This window comes from Lampris incognitus, chromosome 7, assembly GCF_029633865.1.
Source record: "Lampris incognitus isolate fLamInc1 chromosome 7, fLamInc1.hap2, whole genome shotgun sequence".
In the NCBI taxonomy this organism is placed as follows: Eukaryota; Metazoa; Chordata; class Actinopteri; order Lampriformes; family Lampridae; genus Lampris; species Lampris incognitus.
The window spans coordinates 3,007,737-3,031,935 of record NC_079217.1 but is presented as its reverse complement, the minus strand read 5'-3'; the positions used below and the strand labels follow the sequence as shown (position 1 = coordinate 3,031,935).

The 24,199-nt window shown below is 44.5% G+C and overlaps 1 protein-coding gene across 1 annotated transcript in view; it reads right to left on the bottom strand.

Moving 5' to 3' along the window:
* The window catches only part of cntn5 (contactin 5), a 113,092-nt gene that overhangs the window by 31,562 nt on the left and 57,331 nt on the right, over positions 1–24,199 (bottom strand). Inside the window, exons 7-13 of the mRNA XM_056283114.1 lie at positions 23,085–23,266; positions 19,837–19,973; positions 19,414–19,543; positions 15,672–15,816; positions 6,174–6,301; positions 4,249–4,424; positions 466–586 (exon numbers count right to left, since the gene is read on the bottom strand). Of these exons, the coding sequence (XP_056139089.1) occupies positions 466–586; positions 4,249–4,424; positions 6,174–6,301; positions 15,672–15,816; positions 19,414–19,543; positions 19,837–19,973; positions 23,085–23,266 (1,019 nt within the window). The remainder of the gene's footprint in view (positions 1–465; positions 587–4,248; positions 4,425–6,173; positions 6,302–15,671; positions 15,817–19,413; positions 19,544–19,836; positions 19,974–23,084; positions 23,267–24,199) is intronic.

Sequence of the window (24,199 nt, the reverse complement as noted above, 5' to 3'; positions counted from 1 at the left end):
TGTAGCTTTTTTTTAAGACTCACTAGTTTAGGCCTGAATCAGGAGAACCGAATATGTGAAAAAATTAAGTATTACTTTCTGAAGCTTCCCCAATGACAACATTTTGGAGGCTAACTTTCAAGAGTCATGGCATTAATGAACTGTTTGTCAAAGCTTTGCTGACAGCAGCAGAAAATTAATTCCTCAGAAACCAGGTCTCCTTACACGGTTTGCTAAATTGGTCCGTAATTCATGGAGGAACACCAAAAAACATCTTTGTGACTGACATCAAAAATTCTAGGTCTCTCTTCTTGATGCACATGAATCTTGACTTAACAAAAAGTATGGAAATAATTCGGCTTTTGGGGTGGTTGAAGTCTCACTTCAAGGACACAGAGCCACATAGCGAATGAGCTGCTGCCTCTGGTTAAATAATCATAAAAAAATATCAGACGTTCCACTGTAGATGACAGTTAACAAGTTCACCTCTGACAAGAAGTTCTGCTTCTGCAAACACGGTGTCAGCGCTGGTCTGCGCCCGGCACCCATACTTCCCAGCATGCTTCAGCAGGATGCTCCTGATCATCAGATCTACTGTCGAGGACTGCTGCAAGTGGGAGAGAAAATACATTTTAAGAAGGCGAGTATAAACTCGGCCTAAATGCACTCAACTCTGAAAATGGGTGAAGGCTTTGCATCTTGTAGAGAGGCTCGTGAGGCTCTGAGAGATTCCTGTTCAGTTCAGGTGCTCACTCGCTATTATTTTCTCCTGTGTTATTCATTTATTTATTTTGCTCTCCCTCTCTCTCTCTCTCTCTCTCTGTGTTGAGATGAGAAATGCCTAAGGCAGGACTGGGAATAATTCAAGGTCTATGGGCAGCTGTTTAGCACGGAACCTGATTAAAATTACAAGCCATGCATCAACCAGGAATCTGCTGTGCCTGTAGAGGATTGTCACTGCAAATACTCTTGTCTCCAGAGCGCTGGCACCAGTGTGGATGGATGTGATTTCAACATCTACTGTTTTCAGAGAAATAATGGGATGAGTAGACTTGTGCTCATTTGTAAACTCTTTTTAACTTGGTTGTGTGGCCCAGTACTTAAATATGGATTATTCTTTCTCTTTCTATTATGCAGAGTTGCAGGACAGCTGAATAAAGTGTGTGTGTGTGTGCTGAATATGTGATGTCCCGTCATTAATAGGAGCAGATCAATATTTTCACAAACAGGCAGACAGAAAGAAAGGCGGAGAAACTAAAACAGATAGATAGATAGATGGACGGACGGACAGACAGACAGATAGATAGATAGATGGATAGACAGATGGATGGATGAACTCCATGGATAAGCTTAGCACTGGGAATAGTCACAACACAGAAGTAGACAGGCTTACTGTTGTACTGCTATTGTAATACCTATATATTGGAAAGAAATCTCAGGGTTTCTAGACATGATGGTGCTTTTTCTCGGTCACAACTGTCTGCACTTTGATGAATAATAGCTCAGTGGGTTTAAAAGCTTAAAGAAATATTCTACTCAGATGACAAAGCCAGTCTGCCCCGGACACACCACATGTAGCAAGGTGAAATAGGTAACAAGACACTAGCTAGAGCACTTATTGTAGAAACATAGATTTCTATTTTTTTAGGATTTTTTTAACCCCCTCTTTTTCTCCCCAATTACACTTGGCCAATTACCCCACTCTTCCGAGCCGTCCCGGTCGCTGCTCCACCTCCTCTGCCGATCCGGGGAGGGCTGCAGACTACCACATGCCTCCTCCCATACATGTGGAGTCACCAGCTGCTTCTTTTCACCTGACAGTGAGGAGTTTAACCAGGGGGACGTAGCGCATGGGAGGATCACGCTATTTCCCCCAGTCCCCCCCCCCCCGAACAGATGCCCCGACTGACCAGAGGAGGCGCTAGTGGAGTGATCAGGACACATACCCACATCCAGCTTCCCATCTGCAGACACGGCCAATTGTGGCTGTAGGGATGGCCGACCAAGCCGGAGGTAACACGGGGATTCGAACCGGTGATCCCCGTGTTGGTAGGCAACAGAATAGACTGCTACACTACCCGGATGCCCTAGCTTTCTATTTTCCACTCGTTTTCTTTACCCACTTCACTGCCCTTCATTGTGCTGAAAAGCAGGTTGTCAGTCTGTCACAGACACACAACTGCTCACAATCCCAATTAGAACTATCAGCAATTTAGAGTGTCTAGTTCATCTGGCATGCACGTGTTTGGTCAGTGGAGAGGACACCAGAGTACCCAGAGGACACCCAGGAAACATGAAGAATACACAAACTCTACAAGGGGGTCAGAATTACACCCAGGACCTAAAATCTATTTTGTGCTTTTGCTGGCCTGTTATGATGACTCGTGCTATGTTGGCTCAAGTTGTGAAGCATGAGGAGAAACCAACTGCAGAAAGTTGCTGGGAACTGTGCCCCGCTGGCACCTGATGCATCTAAATGTGTCTACTCCCTGGAACAGCTTCAATGTCTTGTTCTGCCAAATCAAAGATTATACAGAGACCCACTTCTCTAGATTCCAGATTTGGGAGGCCAATCAAGTTTCGGCGGGGCGACTTTCAGAGGGAATTTGCCATGTCCCCGCATATTGATTAAAGAGTTCAAGATCCGAGCAGTACACTATCGTTCAAAGGGGAATTTTTTACAACTTAAATATTCCCACAGTGCATTGAGAAAAGGGCCAAAAAAGCCCAACACCACTACTTAACATGTGCTCTGACTCACATTTGGCCCTGCAACGGTACTCAGCACCTCGAACTGTGAACTCTAAATTTACAGGTGTCCGAGTGGCATGGTGGTCTATTCCGTTGCCTAGCAACACGGGGATCGCCGCTTCGAATCCCCCGTGTTACCTCCGGCTTGGTCAGGCGTCCCTACAGACACAATTGGCCGTGTCTGCGGGTGGGAAGCCAGATGTGGTCATGTATCTTGGTCACTGCACTAGTGCCTCCTCTGGTCGGTCAAGGAGCCTGTTTGGGGGAAAGGGGCAATAGCGTGATCCCACACATGCTATGTCTCCCTGGCGAAGCTCCTCACTGTCGGGTGAAAAGAAGCGGCTGGTGACTCCACATGTATGGGAGGAGGCATGTGGTGGTCTGCAGCCCTCCCCGGGTGGGCAGAGGGGGTAGAGCAGCGACCGGGACGGCTCGATAAGAGTGGTAATTGGCCGGATGCAATTGGGAAAAAGGGGGTAAAAAAAAATCTGAATTTACGGTTCAGTAAAAAGTTTGTCCACATTTTCAAAGTTTTCTCACTTGAGTTTGATTTTTGATTCTTCTAAGATAAATACGGGGGAGGAATTAACAAGAAGTAGAAAAAAGTTACTTGCTACTTGGTCTGCATTATTGCACGAGTATCTGTTTGTAGAAAGCTGTCGTCCATTAAAGGTCCTCGCGTATCACAGGTTGGCAGTGGTGGCACTAAACAAATACTACTGCCACCATAGTGTTTTTATTTGTGGCATTAGTTTCATATTTACAAGCAAAGATATTTCTTTTCCCTTCATTCACTAAATCAATTTCACCCAATGCTCTCCCCATTTTCCTCACAAGAGCAATTTTGCTTCCCTTTCTGCTTGCCGTTTGATTTTCACGAAATCGTATAATTTCCACTGGTGCCCTTCACAAGCAAATGAAAGAGGTTGGAGGAAGTCTGGATGGTGACCTGCAAGCCTTGGTCAGAGCTGTCTGCACAAAAAGGCCCGGTGCCTTACTGTTGTTTATAAGGAGGGGACAGATCACACAGGAACCTTAATATGTGCTCAGGCTTATCTGTCTGCTCTTGTACACTTTGATAAACATGACGGTGTGATTCACTGCAGGTCCTTAATCAGGATGACATCTGTGGTTGTGTGACCTTCCAGGAAATGGGGGTTTTAGTCAGGATTATCAAGTCTTTGGTGCATTGAGCTGTGCCTAAAATCTTTAATTACTACACAGAATTAAAGGATACAGACATTTGACCTCTACAAGTCTAACCTGGCTACATAATACAAGTGAACACGTAAAAATGATTAGCAAATGAACTCAAAGTCAAACAATTAAACTAATCAATAAACAGGCAGGTAGGTAGAGACATAGAGATACAGAGAAAGAGACCGATAGGCAAAGAGAGGCGAGAGAGAGTAGATAGAGAGACAGACGGATGGATGGATGGATAGAGAGACAGACACACAGACAGGTTCACAAGCATTACATAAAGTTTGGTATCTTGGCTCTTACTCTTGCTCTTACTGTTTGGATGTATTCAAAGTGGCCACCATCCTGCTGGAAGTTGATGGGCCTCTGGTTGAAGAGCCACTGGAAAGCCACATCCAGTGACGTGTCGTGAGTCGCTTTGCAGCTCAGGACCACGCTCTCCCCCACGGTCACCTCCACTCGGCTGGGGCTAAGCTCCACACGCATGGCCTCTGGAAGCACAAAGCTACTGCACTGTCACCTCAGGATAACCCGAAGCTAGCGCCAAGTGGCTGTGACAAGCAATGCCGAACAAAACCGTGAGAAGCAAAGAAGGTTGAATCAATTCATCTGGACACAACGTTTAGTGACAGATACGTTTCATCACTTAACTAAGTGACCTCTTCAGTCTCACCTGACTGCAGGAATCCCCACCCTTATAAACAATACAGTGACGGCAGGTGTCCCCACCCTTATAAACAATACAGTGACGGCAGATACCCCACGCTTATAAACAATACCGTGACTGCAGGTACCCCCACCCTTATAAACAATACAGTGACTGCAGGTACCTCACCCTTATAAACAATACAGTGACTGCAGGTGTCCCCACCCTTATAAACAATACAGTGACTGCAGGTGTCCCCACCCTTATAAACAATACAGTGACTGCAGGTGTCCCCACCCCTAGAAACAATACAGTGACTGCAGGTATCCCACCCTTATAAACAATACAGTGGCATAATGACTGAAACCAACGACCAGTATCATATGGAAATATGGCCACATGGCCATTGAAACTCTAGTTAATGGTCACACCCATGTTTCCATATGACACTGGTCGCTGGTTTTGGTCATTATGCCACTGTTGCCATCTTTTTTTTTTGGGATTCTCCCCCCTTTTCTCCCCAATTTTATCCTGCCAATTACTCCACTCTTCCGAGACGTCCTGGTCGCTGCTCCACCCCCGCTGGCGATCCAGGGAGGGCCGCAGACTACCACATGCCTCTGATACATGCGGAGTCACCAGCCACTTCTTTTCACCTGACAGTGATGAGTTTCACCAGGGGGACATAGCGCGTGGGATGATCATGCTATTCCCCCCCAAACAGGCGCCCTGACTGACCAGAGGAGGTGCTAGCGCAGCGACCAGGACCCACATCCGGCTTCCCACCTGCAGACACGGCCAATTGTGTCTGTAGGGACATCCGACCAAGCCAGAGGCAACACCAGGATTCGAACCACCGATCCCAGTGTTGGTAGGCAACAGAATAAACTGCCACACTACCCAGACGCCCCCATCTGTTGCCATTTTACTATGCTGTGATTGCGAACATTCCCAAATCCTCAGTGAATAGTATACATGGCCATTGAAACTCTAGTTAAAGGTCATACCTATATTTGCATATGAAACTGGTTGTTGGTTTGGGTCGTTATGCATCTGTATTGTTTATAAGGGTGGGGATACCTGTAGTCACTGTATTGTTTATAAGGGTGGGGTACCTGCAGTCACTGTATTGTTTATAAGGGTGGGGACACCTGCAGTCAGGTGAGACTGAAGAGGTCACTTAGTTGAGTGATGAAACATATCTGTCACTAACCGTTGTGTCCAGATGAACTGATTCAACCTTCTTTGCTTCTCTTACCCGGATTATTGAGCATGCACGGAAACCGTGAGAAACAACCCTGGCACGGGGCAACACCCTCACCTACTGCAATTTAAAACATCCTGGTTTCCTCTGATTCGGGCCGTGAAAGGAAAATCTCTAGGAGGCAGGCTGTTATACAGTTTCAGATTGTGTCCTTGTAATATGATTCTTGAATGTGAAAGCCCTTGCTTCATGGCTGAGTGAGCGCAATAAATTTCGACAGCGCCCGGGCGAAAGGTGGGGTGGGGAAAAAAAATGACATTGGATACTGTTTACTGGTGGCTGACTTGTGCTAATTTGGCAGAAAATAGAGCCCCCGTGGGCATCGCTTACCTTTTACCCACAGCATGGCCGTCATCTCCGCTGAGCCAAACTGATTCTCTGCCCGGCACACATAGTTGCCCTCATCTGCCCGGCTGGAGTTTACTATTCTCAGGGTGCTGTTCCGTAACAACATAATCCTGTGAGAAAATCAATACGTTTATGAGAAAACAAATACAGACGGTTTCGGGCAGACAGTTGAAGTCCAGGTTCAGGTGCATGGTTACATGTCTGCGGTGGTGTGGATGATACATGAACATCCACATATACTCACATTGGATTGTGGGAAGGCAAGTAAGAGAGAACAGCGCCGATAAACAGGAAATGTGTCCACCCGGGAGTAACGAATCAAATAAACCCGAGTTGTGTTTACGTCTTAAGGGGTGTGTGTGTGTGTGTGTGTCTGTGTCACTGATTTTTGAAGGGCGAAAAGTATCAAACACAAAGTTGTGGTAGGAACAGAGCACACAAAGTGTGGAATGTAAAGTCAAAAACAGTTTTCCATGTGCTGCGTGACCTTCAGCAGCCAACAGCAGCATGAAAACACACGAAAGGAAAACGGCAAAAACAAGTGATGACAACCTCTACGAGCGCAATCCACGATTTGAATGCGCTGAGAAAGCCAGATAAATAACCCTATCTCAAACAGGATTAAAACACTGATGCTATTAGCAATAATAAGGATTATGCTAATTGAAGGCAAATGTTTAGGGAAAAAAAATAGTCCCTTCGTTTCATAAGCTCCGGAGACGTCAATAAAGAAGCCAGCCACTGGAAATGACTCCCCGAGCATAGTTTCACATTTCTTCAGCTACGACATAACAGCTCAGAGGTTTTCTATTGACACTGTGATTATTAGAATAACTGTTGAGTTTATAAAGGATAATTCTGGGATAAAAATTGGGGAAAAAGTGGTGAGATAATAAGATGAGAGCACAACATAAATACATTTCTCATTTCCTCACACCTCTGTGATATTACTTTATACATGTATGTATTGTAAACAAACATACTACACACACACATTATGCATTCTTCATGTTGCACAACACTGATAAAAAATATGCCTCAAACACTATAAGCTGCAGCATTCATGTTTCTACTGACTATCAGAATAACTTGGTTTATAAAGGCCAATTTTGGGGGAAAAGTGGTAAGATAATAAGATGAGAGCACAACATAAATACATTTCTCATTTCCTCACACCTCTGTAATATTTTATATATGTATAGTAAACAAACAAACACACACACACACACACACACACATATATATATATGTAGCGTTTTTTTCGGGAACCGTCAATGGTGTTGATAAACGTGCTCAACAAATGAGGAGTGGAATATCAATATTGATGTAGGTAAAAAAACCTTTAATACATAGCAGTACAAGCTTGTTTTGTGTGTCGCGCACTCATCAGCTGCTAATGTGATTCCACAAAGAAACACACACAGTATACGTTGCCCCACGTCACCCCCAACTGCAACTGCCGTGCGAACGACTCACGCCCCCTCGAGGGAAAACGCCAGACGAAGGGAGGTATCTACCAAGCTACGGTGACGAGAGACGACAACGGCAAAATAGAGACATACGTGGGTCTAACAGAGGGAACATACAAAAAGAGGTTTAATGCTCACATGTGTAGCTTTACAAACGACTGTTTAAAAAATGTCACATCTTTAAGGCCTTATATTTGGTCATTGGTGGACAGAAACATTAATTATTCAACCACCTGGAAAATCCTCTCAAAGAACAAAACATATTCACCCAGTAGTAAAATGAGCAATCTATGTCTCACTGACACATATTTTATCATCTGCAAACCACAAATGTCCACATTGAATAACAGGAATGAACTGGCCAGCAGTTGCAGACATATAGATATAAGCACCTATTTTGTAATTATAAATAAATCATGACAACAGACAAATACCTGCCCCCCCCCCTCCATTGGACCGTTAGCGATCATGTTTTTTTGAATTTTTGAATGTCACACCTCTCCATCCCCAACGGACGTTGTGCACGTGATGTGCATGACGAGGCAGTAAATGGTATGTTCTTTCCTGAGTAGCTTTGCTGATGCTGATGATGCTTATGGCATGAAACAGGCTTGTACTGTCTCATAAACAATTTACTTGACTCACTGGATTTTATATATATATGTGTGTGTGTGTGTGTATATGTGTGTGTGTGTATATATATATATATGTGTGTGTGTGTGTGTGTATAGGTGTGTGCATATATACACACATATATATATATACACACATATATACACACACACACACACACACACACACATATATATATATATATGACTACGTTTACATATATATATATATATATGACTACGTTATGCATTCTTCATGTTGCACAACACTGATAAAAAACATGCCTCAAACACTATAAGCTGCAGCGTTCAAAGTTTTCGGAGTGAAACGCTGTCATGGTAGGACAGGCATGTCACCCAGCTGTCTTGCTGACAGACACCAGTGTAATGGCAAGGTAAAACACATCCAGCACAGCTATGATGACAAATACTCGGCTTCTAATCACCAGCACGAGCTTTCGCCCAGCTGAGTGACATGGAAAAATATGACTGTAAAATTTCATTCCGACTTCTCAACAACACGGAGGAATGAAGCGTCTGACGTCAGACGAGATCTTGCTGGCGTCCAACACTCTGTAAGCAGGTGCATGAGCAGATGGCCACGGAGCCGACAGGGGGGACAAATTATAGTATAGCATCCTTAATTGTGCCGCGTCTCTCTTCCTCCCCTCAGTGTTCAATGTCAATACCCTTCATTTGATATATAAATATTTATAATCGCGGTTTTATTTGAGCTTGAGCTGAAGTGAGGATGAATATTTACAAAGTTATCGTTTTCCTTTTTTTCTTTTATGAGAAATTCAATTCCGGTCCAAACCAAACAAGCCAGTTGATGCCGTTTTGCGTGTGCGTGCGTGTTCGTGGTTGTGTGTGTGGGACGGTGGGGGTCTCCTCCTTGTCTTTTAATTTAATTCATGCTGTTTGGCGTTCATATTTACAGGACTAAGCTCCATCATCACAGCCAAGGTGATTGGAATTGGCAGAGAGAGACTCGGAGAGGCGTGAAGAAATCTGCCTCACATAGACAATTCAGAGGCGGTCTGCAGCCAGGAGACACTCTTCAAATTAAGGTGGGAGTCCACATCCGACAAGGACACTGAGGCAGAAAGGACACATGATTGAGGCTGTAGGGTTTACAAAATATGCAAATCAGCCCACCTGATGAAATTTAAAAGCAACGTTAGAAGATCACAGGAAAGTTACTATATGTACACAGTACATGATTATTTCTAAGGTAAACCTCAAAACATGTAATGATTAAAAACAAAGCAGCAGCTTTTACTGTTATTATAGAACATGTTTTTTTTTTTATGAAATTGACAAATTAAGTTGTTCTTTTGCCTGTCGCCAACACACACACACACAAAAAAAGAGGCTTTGGGTTTCAATTGAGCCTGCCACGTACTTTCAAACTAATGGGATTAATACTTTCTATTTAAGAGACGAAAGCCCTGAACATTAGCGGAAATCCATGTTAATTACAAACCTTCATTAAGTCAGCACAGCTGTCAATGCCAGATAAACCTGAAGCTGTTTCGATTCCGCCCCTGCTCCTCCCACAATTGAATGTCTCTTCGGCCATGAAGTCCCCTCTTTTCTACAGGTAGTGTCAGGAAATCCTTACCGAAGTCACCCTGGCTGAGACCGAGACCCCCGCCGCCCACCCACACCTCTTTTATTTCCACTTTGCCAAGAAGATAAACCCCCGCGAGGCAATAATGAGCAGCATGAACTGTCTTCAAGACACCGTGTTCCACGGTCCGTTCATCCTGCTGTACTCTTTAACACACACAGAAGAGCCATCTAATTCTGAATCACACGCTTTCATCACACTCACAATATGATCTGCTCAAAAGAGACAAGAGAAAAATAACAAGGACAGAGCAGGTCTGCAGCATCACGTGACACCGCTGTGATTAATGAAAACAAGGCATGCTGGGAAGAGTGCCAGAAGTAAACGTGTCGGAACGCTTTTGAGACAGATTCATTTTCCTCTTCCAATTTCAACTTTTTCATTTTCATGGTTCATGTGATGTCCTCAACCATACTTTGTGCTTATGATATAAAAAAGTGGTCATGTGATTTCCTCGTTCCATAAGGATAGTCGCTCTTTTCAGGTGGTAATGACGTGCTGCTTACATCATGAATCAAACTTAAAATACTTAAATGCACGATGCATGGCCAATTATTATTATTATTATCCATCCATCCATCCATTATCCAAGCCGCTTATCCCAATCGGGGTCGCGGGGATGCTGGAGACAATCCCAGCAGTCATTGGGCGGCAGGCGGGGAGACACCCTGGACAGATTGCCAGGCCATTTCCCTCCCCTTTTCTCCCCAACTGTACTTGGCCAATCAACCCACTCCTCCGAGTTGTCCCGGTCTCTGCTCCACCCCCTCTGCCGATGCGGGGAGGGCTGCAGACTACCACATGCCTCCTCCCTTACATGTGGAGTTGCCAGCTGTTTTTCTTTTCACCCGACAGTGAGGAGTTTCACCAGGGGGTGTAGCGCGTGGGAGGATCACGCTATTCCCCCCAGTTCCCCGCGAACAGGCGCCCCGACCGACAAGAGGAGGCACTAGTGCAGTGACCAGGACACGTACCCACATCCCGCTGCTCACCCGTAGACACGGCCAATTGTGTCTGTAGAGATGGACGCCCGACCAAGCTGGAGGTAACATGGGGATTCAAACCGCCGATCCCTGTGTTGGTAGACAACAGAATAGACCCGCCACGCTACCCAGATGCCCCAAACATCTCCTCTTTGTTGTGACTGGCTGGCTCTCAAAGATAAATATATTTGGCATAATTTCTGCTCCTCTGACGACACTGACCTTATTTTACGTTAGAAAGTGCTCCGCTCTGCCAAAAAAAATCACCAAGCCGTGGGATACGTTGCACTGTTTTGTTCTGCCTTGCAGCCAACCCTAATATGTTGTGAGGAAACAAAAAATGAGGGCAGTTTGAAAAAATAAGTCATATAATTTGAGGGAATTTGTAAAAAAAACAAAAAAACAAGTGCCAATTTTGTGTGCTCTGGAGACGAGACTTAAACTAGCCTTAACAAAAACAGCGTCAAGATGTTGAGAGAAGCAGGACTCTCCTTCAGTGGCCTTTGGTGACTTTGAAAAATAAAAACTGTGAGAGCTTGACGGAGATCTCAAACACTTTATCAGATCCACAAAAGCCACGGCTATTAATCACCACTTTAAAGCAATATTCTGACTAACCCATCCACATCCATCACCTCTTTTAAAGCCACGACTCAGAAAGACATGGGGTTTTTTTTTCTACCGAGAGTGAAAAATTCTACAGGCATCAACTGACCTGCACGACTGTGAGTCTGAAAAGAAAACACACAAACACCCACCAAAAAAAAAAAGGGGGGGTTCTTAAATATCATATTTCCACCCGGCTGTTTGTGGTGGAATGACTTGCTGTTTAATACTCTGGGGAGTGGTACACCGAGGATCTCATCATCACCCAGCTGCCCTTGCTGCTCGAGTGTTGGTCGCAGAGCTGCATCTTGGCGGATAAACAAAGGTCCTGCTCTCTCACTCACAACGTGAACCGCTCAGCAGTTACTGATAATTTCAGCGCTGTCCCTCAGTTTGATTGATGCGCCGCAGCCCCGCTCAACCCCCTCGGGTCCGCAGCAGAGAGATGTTCCTCATAAAAGATGATGCATTAAACTGCATTTAAACTGCATGATGACTCCAAATGCAATTGTGGGATTCAAATTGTCACTGTCCCCGCATACGGAGAGTGGGGTTCGGGGGTGAGTCTCCACAGTCTTGCTGATACCTGAGGTGTTTTATTTGAGCGATGCTACTTAATTTCAGCCACGGAAATGAAAAGGTTTCTGGCGAAAAACAAGAGGTGTTAACAATTCGTCACGGACCCGAGCTGGAGGGATGGGAGCAGAGTTTGCATGTAGAACTACAGTGAAAACCTGATGTTAAGATGCTGACAGGAATGATCTCTACCCAGGGCATCGTAAGTGCTATTTTAAGAGGAATATGACTTCCTCGTTATAGTGTCCAACCCTGAAAACTGTATACAAGAAATACATGTCTTAAAACTTGTTACACAACACACGAGGAATTGTGACGTTTGTTTGACAGAAAACGAGATATTAATAGAAATTGGTCAAACACTTTCTTCATCCCGACAGTTATCAAGTAAGTAGATGGACTGAGAGAAAAACAAATCGGGTCTCTGGTCGCCCTAAGCGTTGTTAACATACAACAAACATTGTGTGTACCCGCTCCTTATCAGCACGTCAGAAGAGTTCTTTGTAAGCCGGCATCTCCATTGGTCTCTACTTGCTGTCAATCAGTTTGCATGTTCACAAGGCTCTTGGGCAGAAGTGAGAGATTCATTTGCAGCATGTTTTCAAAATACAGCTAGCTCTTGCTAACCCCTGCCCCGGATTGCTTACCCAGACTATGAACCCCATGAATAATCTAGAAATATCTGAAGGGACCCATTCCAAACTTTTACATATACAATATACACCGATAAGCCAAAACATTAAAACCACTGACAGGTATGTGAATGACAACGGCACCTGTCAAGGGGTGGGATATAGTAGGCAGCAAGTGAACAGTCAGTTCTGATAGTTGATGTGTTGGAAGCAGGGAAAATGGGCAAGTGTAAGGATCTGAGCGACTTTGACAAGGGCCAAATTGTGATGGTTAGAATTGTGACTGGGTCAGAGCATCTCCAAAACGGCAGGTCTTGTGGGTTGTTCCTGGTATGCAGTGGTCAGTACCTATCAAATGTGAACCAAGGAAGGACAACCGGTGAACCAATGACAAGGTCATGGGCGCCCAAGGCTCATTGATGCACGTGGGAAGCGAAGCCTCGCCCGTCTGGTCCGATCCCACAGAAGAGCTACTGTAGCTCACATAGCTGAAACAGTTAAAGCTGGCTATGATAGACAGGTGTCAGTGCATCACAGCTTGCTGTGTATGGGGCTGTGTAGCCGCACACCGGTCAGAGTTCCCATGATGACCCCTGCCCACCACCGAAAGTGCCTACAATGGGCATGTGAGAATCAGAACTGGACCATGGAGCAATGGAAGAAGGTGGCCTGGTCTGATGAATCACGTTTTCTTTTACATCATATGGAGGGCCGGGTGTGTGTGCGTCATTTACCTGGGGAAGAGATGGCACCAGGATGCAATATGGGAAGAGGCAAGCGGGCAGAGGCAGTATGATGGTCTGGGCAATGTTCTGCTGGGAATCCTTGGGTCCTGGCATTCATGTGGATGTTACTTTGACACGTACCACCTACCCAAACATTGTTGTAGACCAAGTACATCCCTTCATGGCAACAGTATTCCCTGATGGCAGTGGTCTCTTTCAGCAGGATAATGTGTCCTGCCACACTGCAAAAATGTTCAGGAATGTTTTGAGGCACATGACAGAGTTCAAGGTGTTGCTTTGGCCTCCAAATTGCCCAGATCTCAATCTGATCGAGCATCTGTGGGATGTGCTGGAAAAACAATCCAATCCATGGAGGCCCCACCTCACAACTTACAGGACTTAAAGGATCGCCGCTAACGTCTTGGTACCAGATACCAGAGGACACCTTCAGAGGCCTTGCGGAGTCCATGCCTCAATGGGTCAGAGCTGTTTTGGTGGCACAAGGGCCAAGGGGGATCTACACAATATTAGGCAGGTGGTTTTAATGTTTTGGCTGATCAGTGTGTGTTCAAACTCACACCGTACTTACACACTCACACACACATATTTCTTGCCACACCTTTTTTCAGTTTTAAGTGAAAAGTTTCACCTTTAACTGGGGTCTTACAAACAAGGTCAGTTGTCTCGTGATTCTCACGTGTCATACGAGAAAGAATGTGACACATTCATGACACCTTCTCTTGGACAATAGCAGCTGCTGCAAACGCCAAACCAACCTTCTACTCAGGCTTTCTACTGAAAAATCATTCTTATATCCATGCTTTCTACTGACAAACCATTCTTCTACCCAGGCTTTCTACTAACAAACCATTCTTCTACTCAGGCTTTCTACTGACAAACCATTCTTCTACTCAGGCTTTCTACTAACAAACCATTCTTCTACTCAAGCTTTCTACTGACAAACCATTCTTCTACCCAGGCTTTCTACTGACAAACCATTCTTCTACCCAGGCTTTCTACTGACAAACCATTCTTCTACTCAGGCTTTCTACTAACAAACCATTCTTCTACTCAAGCTTTCTACTGACAAACCATTCTTCTACCCAGGCTTTCTACTGACAAACCATTCTTCTACTCAAGCTTTCTACAGAAAAATCATTCTTCTACTCAGGCTTTCTACTGACAAACCATTCTTCTACCCAGGCTTTCTACTGACAAACCATTCTTCTACTCAGGCTTTCTACTGACAAACCATTCTTCTACTCAGGCTTTCTACTGACAAACCGTTCTTCTACCCAGGCTTTCTACTGACAAACCATTCTTCTACTCAGGCTTTCTACTGACAAACCATTCTTCTACTCAGGCTTTCTACTGACAAACCATTCTTCTACCCAGGCTTTCTACTGACAAACCATTCTTCTACTCAGGCTTTCTACTGACAAACCATTCTTCTACTCAGGCTTTCTACTGACAAACCCTTCTTCTACTCAGGCTTTCTACTAACAAACCATTCTTCTACCCAGGCTTTCTACTGACAAACCATTCTTCTACTCAGGCTTTCTACTGACAAACCATTCTTCTACCCAGGCTTTCTACTAACAAACCATTCTTCTACTCAGGCTTTCTACTAACAAACCATTCTTCTACTCAGGCTTTCTACTAACAAACCATTCTTCTACTCAGGCTTTCTACTAACAAACCATTCTTCTATTCAGGCTTTCTACTAACAAACCATTCTTCTACCCAGGCTTTCTACTAACAAACCATTCTTCTACTCAGGCTTTCTACTGACAAACCATTCTTCTACTCAGGCTTTCTACTAACAAACCATTCTTCTACTCAGGCTTTCTACTAACAAACCATTCTTCTATTCAGGCTTTCTACTGACAAACCATTCTTCTATTCAGGCTTTCTACTAACAAACCATTCTTCTACTCAGGCTTTCTAATTACAAAGAAACCGTTTTTCAGGGGATCATCCATTTTATTTGTGGTGAAGTACTGACACAGATGAAGTGTGTGTGTATGTGTGTGTGTGTGTGTATGTGTGTGTGAGTGGCTTGCCCAACAAATTCAATGTGTACCTTCAAAACCCAAAGTCTGGTGATTAAAAAAGAAACATTATCAATAGTAGATCTAATGTTCAGAACTAACTCAGATGTAGTATGCTGTCCCAAATGTGAGAAGCTATGGTACTGACATCAGCACAAACTTTTTAAGAGTAGACTCGTAAGGGTATCTTTTACCTTTTACTGGGGTTTATCCTTCTGTCACCTCTCTTCCATGTTATCCAGGGCTTGGGTGATGCTCTAGGCTTGCACTCCAATGATATATCTTTTCCAAGGGTAGCTATGACCCGTACAGGGTTTGGGATGAAGACAGGAGCTGAGGCTGTGAAGGACAAATCTACATTTTATTAAGGGTTACTATATGTACTAAAACATATTCATAATTAAGATTAGGGTTTTATGATTGACTGATTATTATAAAGTGACGGTACAGTCTTTAACTGTCTCATCTTGTGAAGCAGAAATGCCTCAAAAATCAAATGAGCCCAAATACAAGGGGTTTATCCATTGTGTCTCCCTCTTTTGCGCATTTTGATTAACATTAAGCCTTGTGGGTGTCTTCTGTAAGGTACGAATTCAACTGTTTTAGTTGCTCCTGCTGTAATAGTTGCCAGTAATAACACATTTTGAAATTTATAAAAGTAACACTTCCTTTCACTTCCTTTTTTGCAGCATCTGACATTATACTCATGCAAATATGCTCCAGGTTAAAAAACAACACATCTGACACGTCTGATGACTCAAACACTGCTCTATCAAAGCACTAATTGGTTTTAATATAGTCACTCAGTTCCACAAGGGAAACTGTGAAGTGCACTTATTGAAATACAACATAATAACTTTCTCCATACCAAATCATAACACAATAACTTTCTCCATACCAAATCATAACATAATAACTTTCTCCATACCAAATCATAACACAATAACTTTCTCCATACCAAATCATAACATAACTTTCTCCATACCAAATCATAACATAATAACTTTCTCCATACCAAATCATAACATAATAACTTTCGCCATACCAAATCCTAACATAATAACTTTCTCCATAACAAATCATAACATAATAACTTTCTCCATACCAAATCAGCATCCATCCATCCATCCATCCATCCATTATCCGAACCGCGTATCCTGCTCTCAGGGTCGCGGGGATGCTGGAGCCTATCCCAGCAGTCATTGGGCGATAGGCGGGGAGACACCCTGGACAGGCCGCCAGGCCATCACACAGGGCCCACACACACACACACACACACACACACACACACACACACACACACACACACACACACACACGTGATCCTCCCATGCGCTACGTCCCCCTGGTGAAACTCCTCACTGTCAGGTGTAAAGAAGCGGCTGGTGACTCCACATGTATGGGAGGAGGCATGTGGTAGTCTGCAGCCCTCCCCGGATCAGCAGAGGGGGTGGAGCAGCGACCAGGACAGCTCGGAAGAGTGGGGTAATTGGGCGGGTACAATTGGGGAGAAAAAGGGAGAACCCCCCCCCCCCCCAAAAGATAAAATAACGGTAAACAAAAACTACTCAGTAAAATAAAATTCACAAATACTGTTTGGAAATGAGAATTATTAAAGTGCATATTCAACTCTCTTACAGTAGGACTGATGAAAATATAACTTGACAACAAATGTTATATTTAGTGGCACTGAGCCTGTTAACAATTAAAATGTTCTTTTTTCCCCCCGCAGTTGTGTCTTTCCTTTAAGTACGAATTAGGCAGAGAGGACAGAGGCAGTAAAGTCAGAGTGACATTATGTATTCATCCGTATTACACATCAAGGCCGTCTATGGCCTTCAAGGCTTTGTCTCCGCTGATTATTCAAATATTGAGTGATGCTTTATAGGTGACATTACACACAATGACAATCCAATCCCATCGGTGGCTACAGGCCAAGCCTCACCAGCACCACTGTAACCCTCACGTGTCTCACCGCCATAGTAGTCTACTGAGTGGTAGAGCTTCCTCCAGACATGAAAACAAGGAGAAAATAGAGTGCTGGGCGGCTGCGTGCGTGTGTGTGTTTTTTGTTTTTTTAATCAAAACAGTAGCAGCGGGCCTGTAGCTGGTGGCGGCGGTGCCCTTATTGCTTACCCTGCCACCCACTCAGAACGGGGGCAGCCCGTGCCCCCCTGTGCAGCCCCTGGTGATCGCTCATCTGCAGGCCGTTATTAGCCATGTAATCTGTCCTGCTGGTGTTTGCTGATGGACATCTCTAAAGGACACAGGTCACCGGGAAGGGAGGCCCCAAGGGGTTAACGTTACCAGAACATTCATCACCAGCGTCCGAATAACATCATTCTGACTGTTACTCCAGGGAGGGTGGAGGCACCTCCCCCATCAGCTTAGACAAACATTATTTGAATCTACAGCCTCTGAGTCTTGTGGACGCCACAATGAATTTTGATTAACGGGGCTGCTGTTTCCTTTTTTTCTTTTTGGGGGGGGGGTGAGATGAGAGGTGTGTATATACTGACAACATGACCACTAAAAACATATTTCCTAGATTTTATCAGGGGGAAAAAATATCACTTTCCATCACATCTCCACATTGCCATGGATTTCTTTTGAAATCCACGGCAATGTGGCGCAGGCAGTAAATCAAGTCCCACAGGAGACGAGGGCTGGGGGACGCTCGTCACCAGATGGGGCTCAGTATTGGAGCTGGCAGGGAGAAAATAGTGCATCAAAGGACAGGGCTTGGACAGTTGTGGCTCTGTCAGTCTTCTTTACTCCTTTTTTCAGCACCATCAAGGCTGAAGGGTGCAGTATTTTTTTTTTTTTTTGCAAATCGAAATCCTACACAACTTGAAAATAACAAAAAAACAAACACAACTCAGATTTAACAGTGACTGCTCAAATTAAGTATAATGACAAATTATCAGCACAGCACACTCCAGAGTAAAAAAAACACACACACACACACACACACACACACAAACACCATGATTTTTTTTCACACGTTAGCTAATTGGTCAAAACGACGCTAAACGACGGAACACTGGCGTCAGTCTGTCCCTCTGATAGTTCACTGAAGAGCCGGGCCCGCGTGTTCGCTCTGGGAATTCATTAACGTGCAAACGTCTTGCTAATGAAAGCTGCAGCTACACACATGGTTCAGAATCACCAAAGACAATAACAGCCTTAGGTAATATATATATATATATATAAAACAAACTGAAAACCATCAAGCGTGCGTGTTTTTCAAAAAAAGGTTTTTTTGGAGCACTCGAGTTCTAAGGGGGATTAAGAGAACAGAGAAACAAACGTCGGCCATTAAATCAGATGAAACACCTTGACGTCTCTTTTCTTGTGAGCCCATAAGTACATCACCACAGCAGCCATGTTATTCTCTGCACTATTCAAGCAAACTGTTGGAGGCTGTCGGCCACGTGATGTGTGCAGGCATGTCCTTGGGCTTCTTTTTTATTCATGTCAAACCGCTGCCTGGTTTAAATCAGGGACCATTGATTGCCAATCAGCACATCTCTCACTTCAGCATCCCCCGCTTGCATTTCAATTTCTCTCAACTCTCAACCAGCATCTTATTCCGCCACCAATATTCTCTCACCAACATTGTTTTTATAGAGAATCATGGAATAAAATGATTTTATAGAGAATCATGAATTTAAAATTTACAAGCGGCTACTTCTATTACTAGAAATAGCTGCTTTTTAAATTTCATAACTTAAGGCAGTTTTGTGAGAAAAAAAAACCCTCTCATTGTTTACTTCACTCATCCCACCACCAACCTTAGGTTTATTATTGTTATTATTATTATTATAAGGTTGCATGTTTGGACAACTGTACTCCGTTATTTGCTATGAAGACGAATCAGTTTGTTAAACTGGTTTCAGGAACGACTACAATAGTTGAAGCTAAAGGTACTGGTACCTAAAATCTTGAGTTCGGCGTTGGAGTAGATGGCTCCATATTTGTTTTCCGCAACACACTGGTACATTCCTGAATCCGTCTGCTGCACCTTGTGAATGGTCAGCTCTCCATTAATAATCTCCGTTCTGCCCTGTAACAAAGAAATTCAAGTTTAAGACTCCTGGCTCATCCTTGGTTTGAAAGTTTTCATTAGGGATCGTGGTAAAAACATTCTTGTGTTGAACCGGTGCAGATTGCATGGCAATGAAGGAAATGGGGCTTTCCCCAGACTTAATATGTACAAGCATTACATGTTTAGGTACGTATTCATTTAGATGCTACACTCTGCCACCTTGTGTTTCTGCAAATACAAAAGGAATAAGTGATGTTTCTCGGTGTCGTCAGTGGGAAAAGAGAGGAGGCTCTATGCGGTAAAGTAAGTACCTCGAATGTCAAGGGCGAGCCGTTGAGAAGCCAGCGATAGGTGGGTCTGGGCCTCCCAGTAGCCTTGCACTCCCATCGGAGCATCTCTCCGCTATCCAGCTGAGTGTCGTTAATCATTTTGATCCATTGTGGGATCGCTTGAAGATAAAAAAAAAAGGAATAAAAAAACAAAAAAAAAACAAAAAACAGGAAATGGTGCAAGTGTGTTCATCTGCACATGCATGTGAAGGCACATGCATGCAGCTGCATAGATGCTGTCCTTCACATGCACTAATTGACATTTTTTAATGAGCTGCCAAGATGTTATAAGAACACAGCATTTTTAAAATAGGCCCATCATTTGATACCGGACATAAAAAACCCCAAAATGAAACCAACATGTCTCATTATCTCTAAATACAATTCCTTTTCTTGTATAGCACATTAAGAAGAGATCCCACCAACAAAAACAAGTAATAATATCCGATACCTTCCAATAGTACCTACTGCAGATAGCTCAGCCCCCCTCTACAAAAGACAAAATGTCATTGTGTTACTGCTTTTGCCTGCGGTCGTAAACTTGACTCTGCGGGCGCGTGACCCCACACCCTCCATCCAAACCACTACAATGAGTACAGGGCCAAGATAATGAAGTGTGCCATCCTTGGTAGGACACGATTCCAAGGCCTTGTACTCCTTGGCAACTCCCATTCCCTCAACATCACAGGGAGAATACAAGGCCTTGTACTCCTTGGCATCTCCCATTCCCTCAGCATCACAGGGAGAATACCAGGCCTTATTTGTATCAGCTTCATGCTGAGTGTAATTTACACAGGTCGGCTGGTAGCTTGAACCTTTATTGACCATGATCATTCAATCAAATCACACACACACACACACACACACACACACACACACACACACACACACAAAGAGGATGGTACCAAAGGTGCCATATGCAAAGAGCAGAAGCGACCGTGCCTGCATGCCAGGCACGTTCTCAAAGGGCAGGAGCTCAATGGAGTTTTTTTTCATGTTTATCTGTAAGCCGCTTGGACTGAAATCACTACTTCCATTGTGGCATCTTTTTATTTATTTATCCCCCCCCCCTTTCCTTCCCAATTGTATCCGGTCAATTACCCCACTCTTCTGAGCCATCCCAGTCCCTGCTCCACCCTTCTCTGCCGAGCCGAGGAGGGCTGCAGACTACCACATGCCTCCTCCGATACATGTGGAGTCACCAGCTGCTTCTTTTCACCCAACAGTGAGGTTTTCACCAGGGGGACGTAGCGTGTGGGAGGATCACGCTGTCCCCCCCGACCGACCAGAGGAGGCGCTACTGCAGTGACCAGGACACATACCCACATGCGGCTTCGCACCTGCAGACACAGGCAATTGTGTCTGTAGGGACACCCGACCAAGCTGGAGGTATCACGGGGATTCTAACCTACGATCTCCGTGTTGGTAGGCAACGGACAAGACCGCTACACTACCCAGACGCCCCTGTGCAGCATCTCTGCATTTAATTGATTCATCATATAGGTCTGTATCACCAAAGCCACTGTATTTCAGGTGGATGGTGTCATTAAGGGGAAGGCTTTCAGTGCAGAGTACACTGGGGACAGTCATTCACTTGTACACAATGTACTTGTAACAGTAATCCGCTCTTGATGGCTAGCCTAAAAGGAAGAAATACAATGTGTGTTATATGCATATTAAATCAAGCAGACAGATTAAAATAAAGCATTAGCTCCAGAAAAGCAAAGTGTAAATCCCAGGATGTGCAATGTCTCCTTTCACCTTCTGGTTGCGGGGGCAGGGTCAGCCAGCTGGCACCGTCTCCCTGAAGCGGGAAAGGGTTAAGTGTCTTGCCCAAGGATACCTTGACAAGTTTTGTCCCACGGGGTATTGACCTTGGGCTTTCCGCATGGGAAAAGACCTCACTAAATACAAGGCTAGTAGCTTCTAAATATGTGCTATTCAGGCCCATATACTGCACATGCCTGTTTCCATCACACCACCATCATGCCATCTGATGTCACTAGTGATCAGCTCCGTCTCTGGCTGAAGATCAGCTTCCCTGTGAAATTAGCTCGCTGTGGGATTTGGTTGGAAAAGAAAGCTTTCCTTAATAGTAATGATACTCGATTGTGAACTATGGAAGTAAGACATCATGCCATCTTCTGGTACACAGACCAAACAATAAGCCAGTAGGTAATAAATTGAGTGAAACACAGAAATGGTAACTGTGCTTTGTTCAGCAACATAGAATATGTTAGAATTAATCTGGACAGATAATGTAAAGTTTTGATTCTACTTTGATAATGCCATAATTCACATCATTTTAAGATATATTGGTGATTTCATTGAAACATGGTATGCATATCTGAAACTTAATTTTTTTTGTAGTGACATGAAGGCTTATAATTTATCTGCTGTTGTGATATAAACATAAAAAAATACGGAATATGGGGGCGTCCGGGTAGCGTAGCGGTCTATTCCGTTGCCTACCAACACGGGGATCGCCGGTTCGAATCCCAGTGTTACCTTCGGCTTGGTCAGGCGTCCCTCCCTATAGATGTGGGTATGTGTCCTGGTCCCTGCACTAGCGCCCCCTCTGGTCGGTCGGGATGCCTGTTCGGGGGGGGGGGCTGAGGGGAATAGCGTGATCCTCCCACGTGTTATGTTCCCCTGGCGAAACCCCTCACTGTTAGGTGAAAAGAAGCAGCTGGCGACTCCACATGTACGAGAGGAGGCATGTGGTAGTCTGCAGCCCTCCCCGGATCGGCAGAGGGGGTGGAGCAGTGACCGACATAGCTCGGAAGAGTGAGGTAAGTGGATGTGTACAATTGGGGAGAAAAGGGGGGGAAATACAAAAGAAAAAGAAAAACATGGACTTTGCAGAATCACTGGAAGATGGTCACAAAAGTGGTTCTCAGATGATTAGCGGAGACACTGCATGCTGGTCCCATCAGAAGCCATGCAAAGTCAAGTCAAATTTGATTTTGTCATTAATTTGAGAACCACAGGGAGAGATCATGTCAAAGAAAGCTTAATATATGAATATGACAAAGAGTAAAATCACCAGCCTAACAACACATGGGTCCAGACTGTTGTTGCGAATGTATAAATGCGCTGAACAACAAAAGCCACGTGTTATATCAGACCCAGACGTCTCTCAATAAGTTTAGTCTTTAATGATGTGAGGTAGACATAGATATGAAAATGATTTTCAACTCGACAGATGACAAGAACATGCAGAAACTCACTGTAGACCTGCAGATGGCCTTTGAAAGAGGTGGCCCCTCTTGGATTCTCAGCTTTGCACTCATATGTTCCAGAGTCCTCTAATTGAACGTTGGGAATCTCCAGTATGGCCTGCGACTTCCGGAGTCTTGCTTTTTTGGGAATGTTGCCATTAATCCTCCTCCATGTGATAGTCGGGACTGGACTGGGTGGAGAGAAGAGTGGGATTATTCACTGCAGCGTAACAGGAGATTTAGTTGTTCAGCTTGCATTTTGCTTCACAGCCACGTTATGAGCAGCTCTAACTCATTTCTCTACAAATAACCACACGTCACGTTCGCCGTGCCGTCATGCAAAGAACAGATTTACTGCTTGACCTTTACTAGGAAGGAGGAGAAATAAAATACGCTAAAAATATGTGTTAGTATATTATGTCTTGCACAGGAGTTTGCGTGTATAACTGCAATCTAAAGAAACAAAAGCTAAACTCTGAAACTTTATGGTTGCTTTGGCTTGTCTCAATAGGAAACATTTAAAGAAAGGTTTAAAACCTCATTCAGAGGCACGTCCGGGTGGCGTGGCGGTCTATTCCATTGCCTACCAACATGGGGACAGCGGTTCGAATCCCCGCATTACCACCAGCTTGGTCAGGCGTCCCTACAGACACAATTGGCTGTGTCTGCAGGAAGGAAGCCAGCTGTGGGTATGTGTCTTAATCGCTGCACTAGCGCCTCCTCTGGTCGGTTAGGGTGCCTGTTCGGGCGGGGAGGGGGAACTGGGGGGGAATAGCGTGATCCTCCCACGTGCTACGCCCCCCTGGTGAAACTCCTCACTGTCAGGTGAAAAGAAGCGGCTGGTGACTCCACATGTATGGGAGGAGGCATGTGGTAGTCTGCAGCCCTCCCCGGATCAGCAGAGCCCCCTGGAGCAGCGACTGGGACGGCTCTGAAGAGTGGGGTAATTGGCCAAGTACAATTAGGGAGAAAAAAAGGGGGGGAAAACCTCATTCAGTGTAGAGCTCTTATTTTCACAATACACTCGTGTAGTTTTTATCTCTGTCCAAACTCTTCATACAAACCCATTCTCATCCCACGGTATCCTGTATCGATACTACAGGATGCACAAGATACCCTTCCAC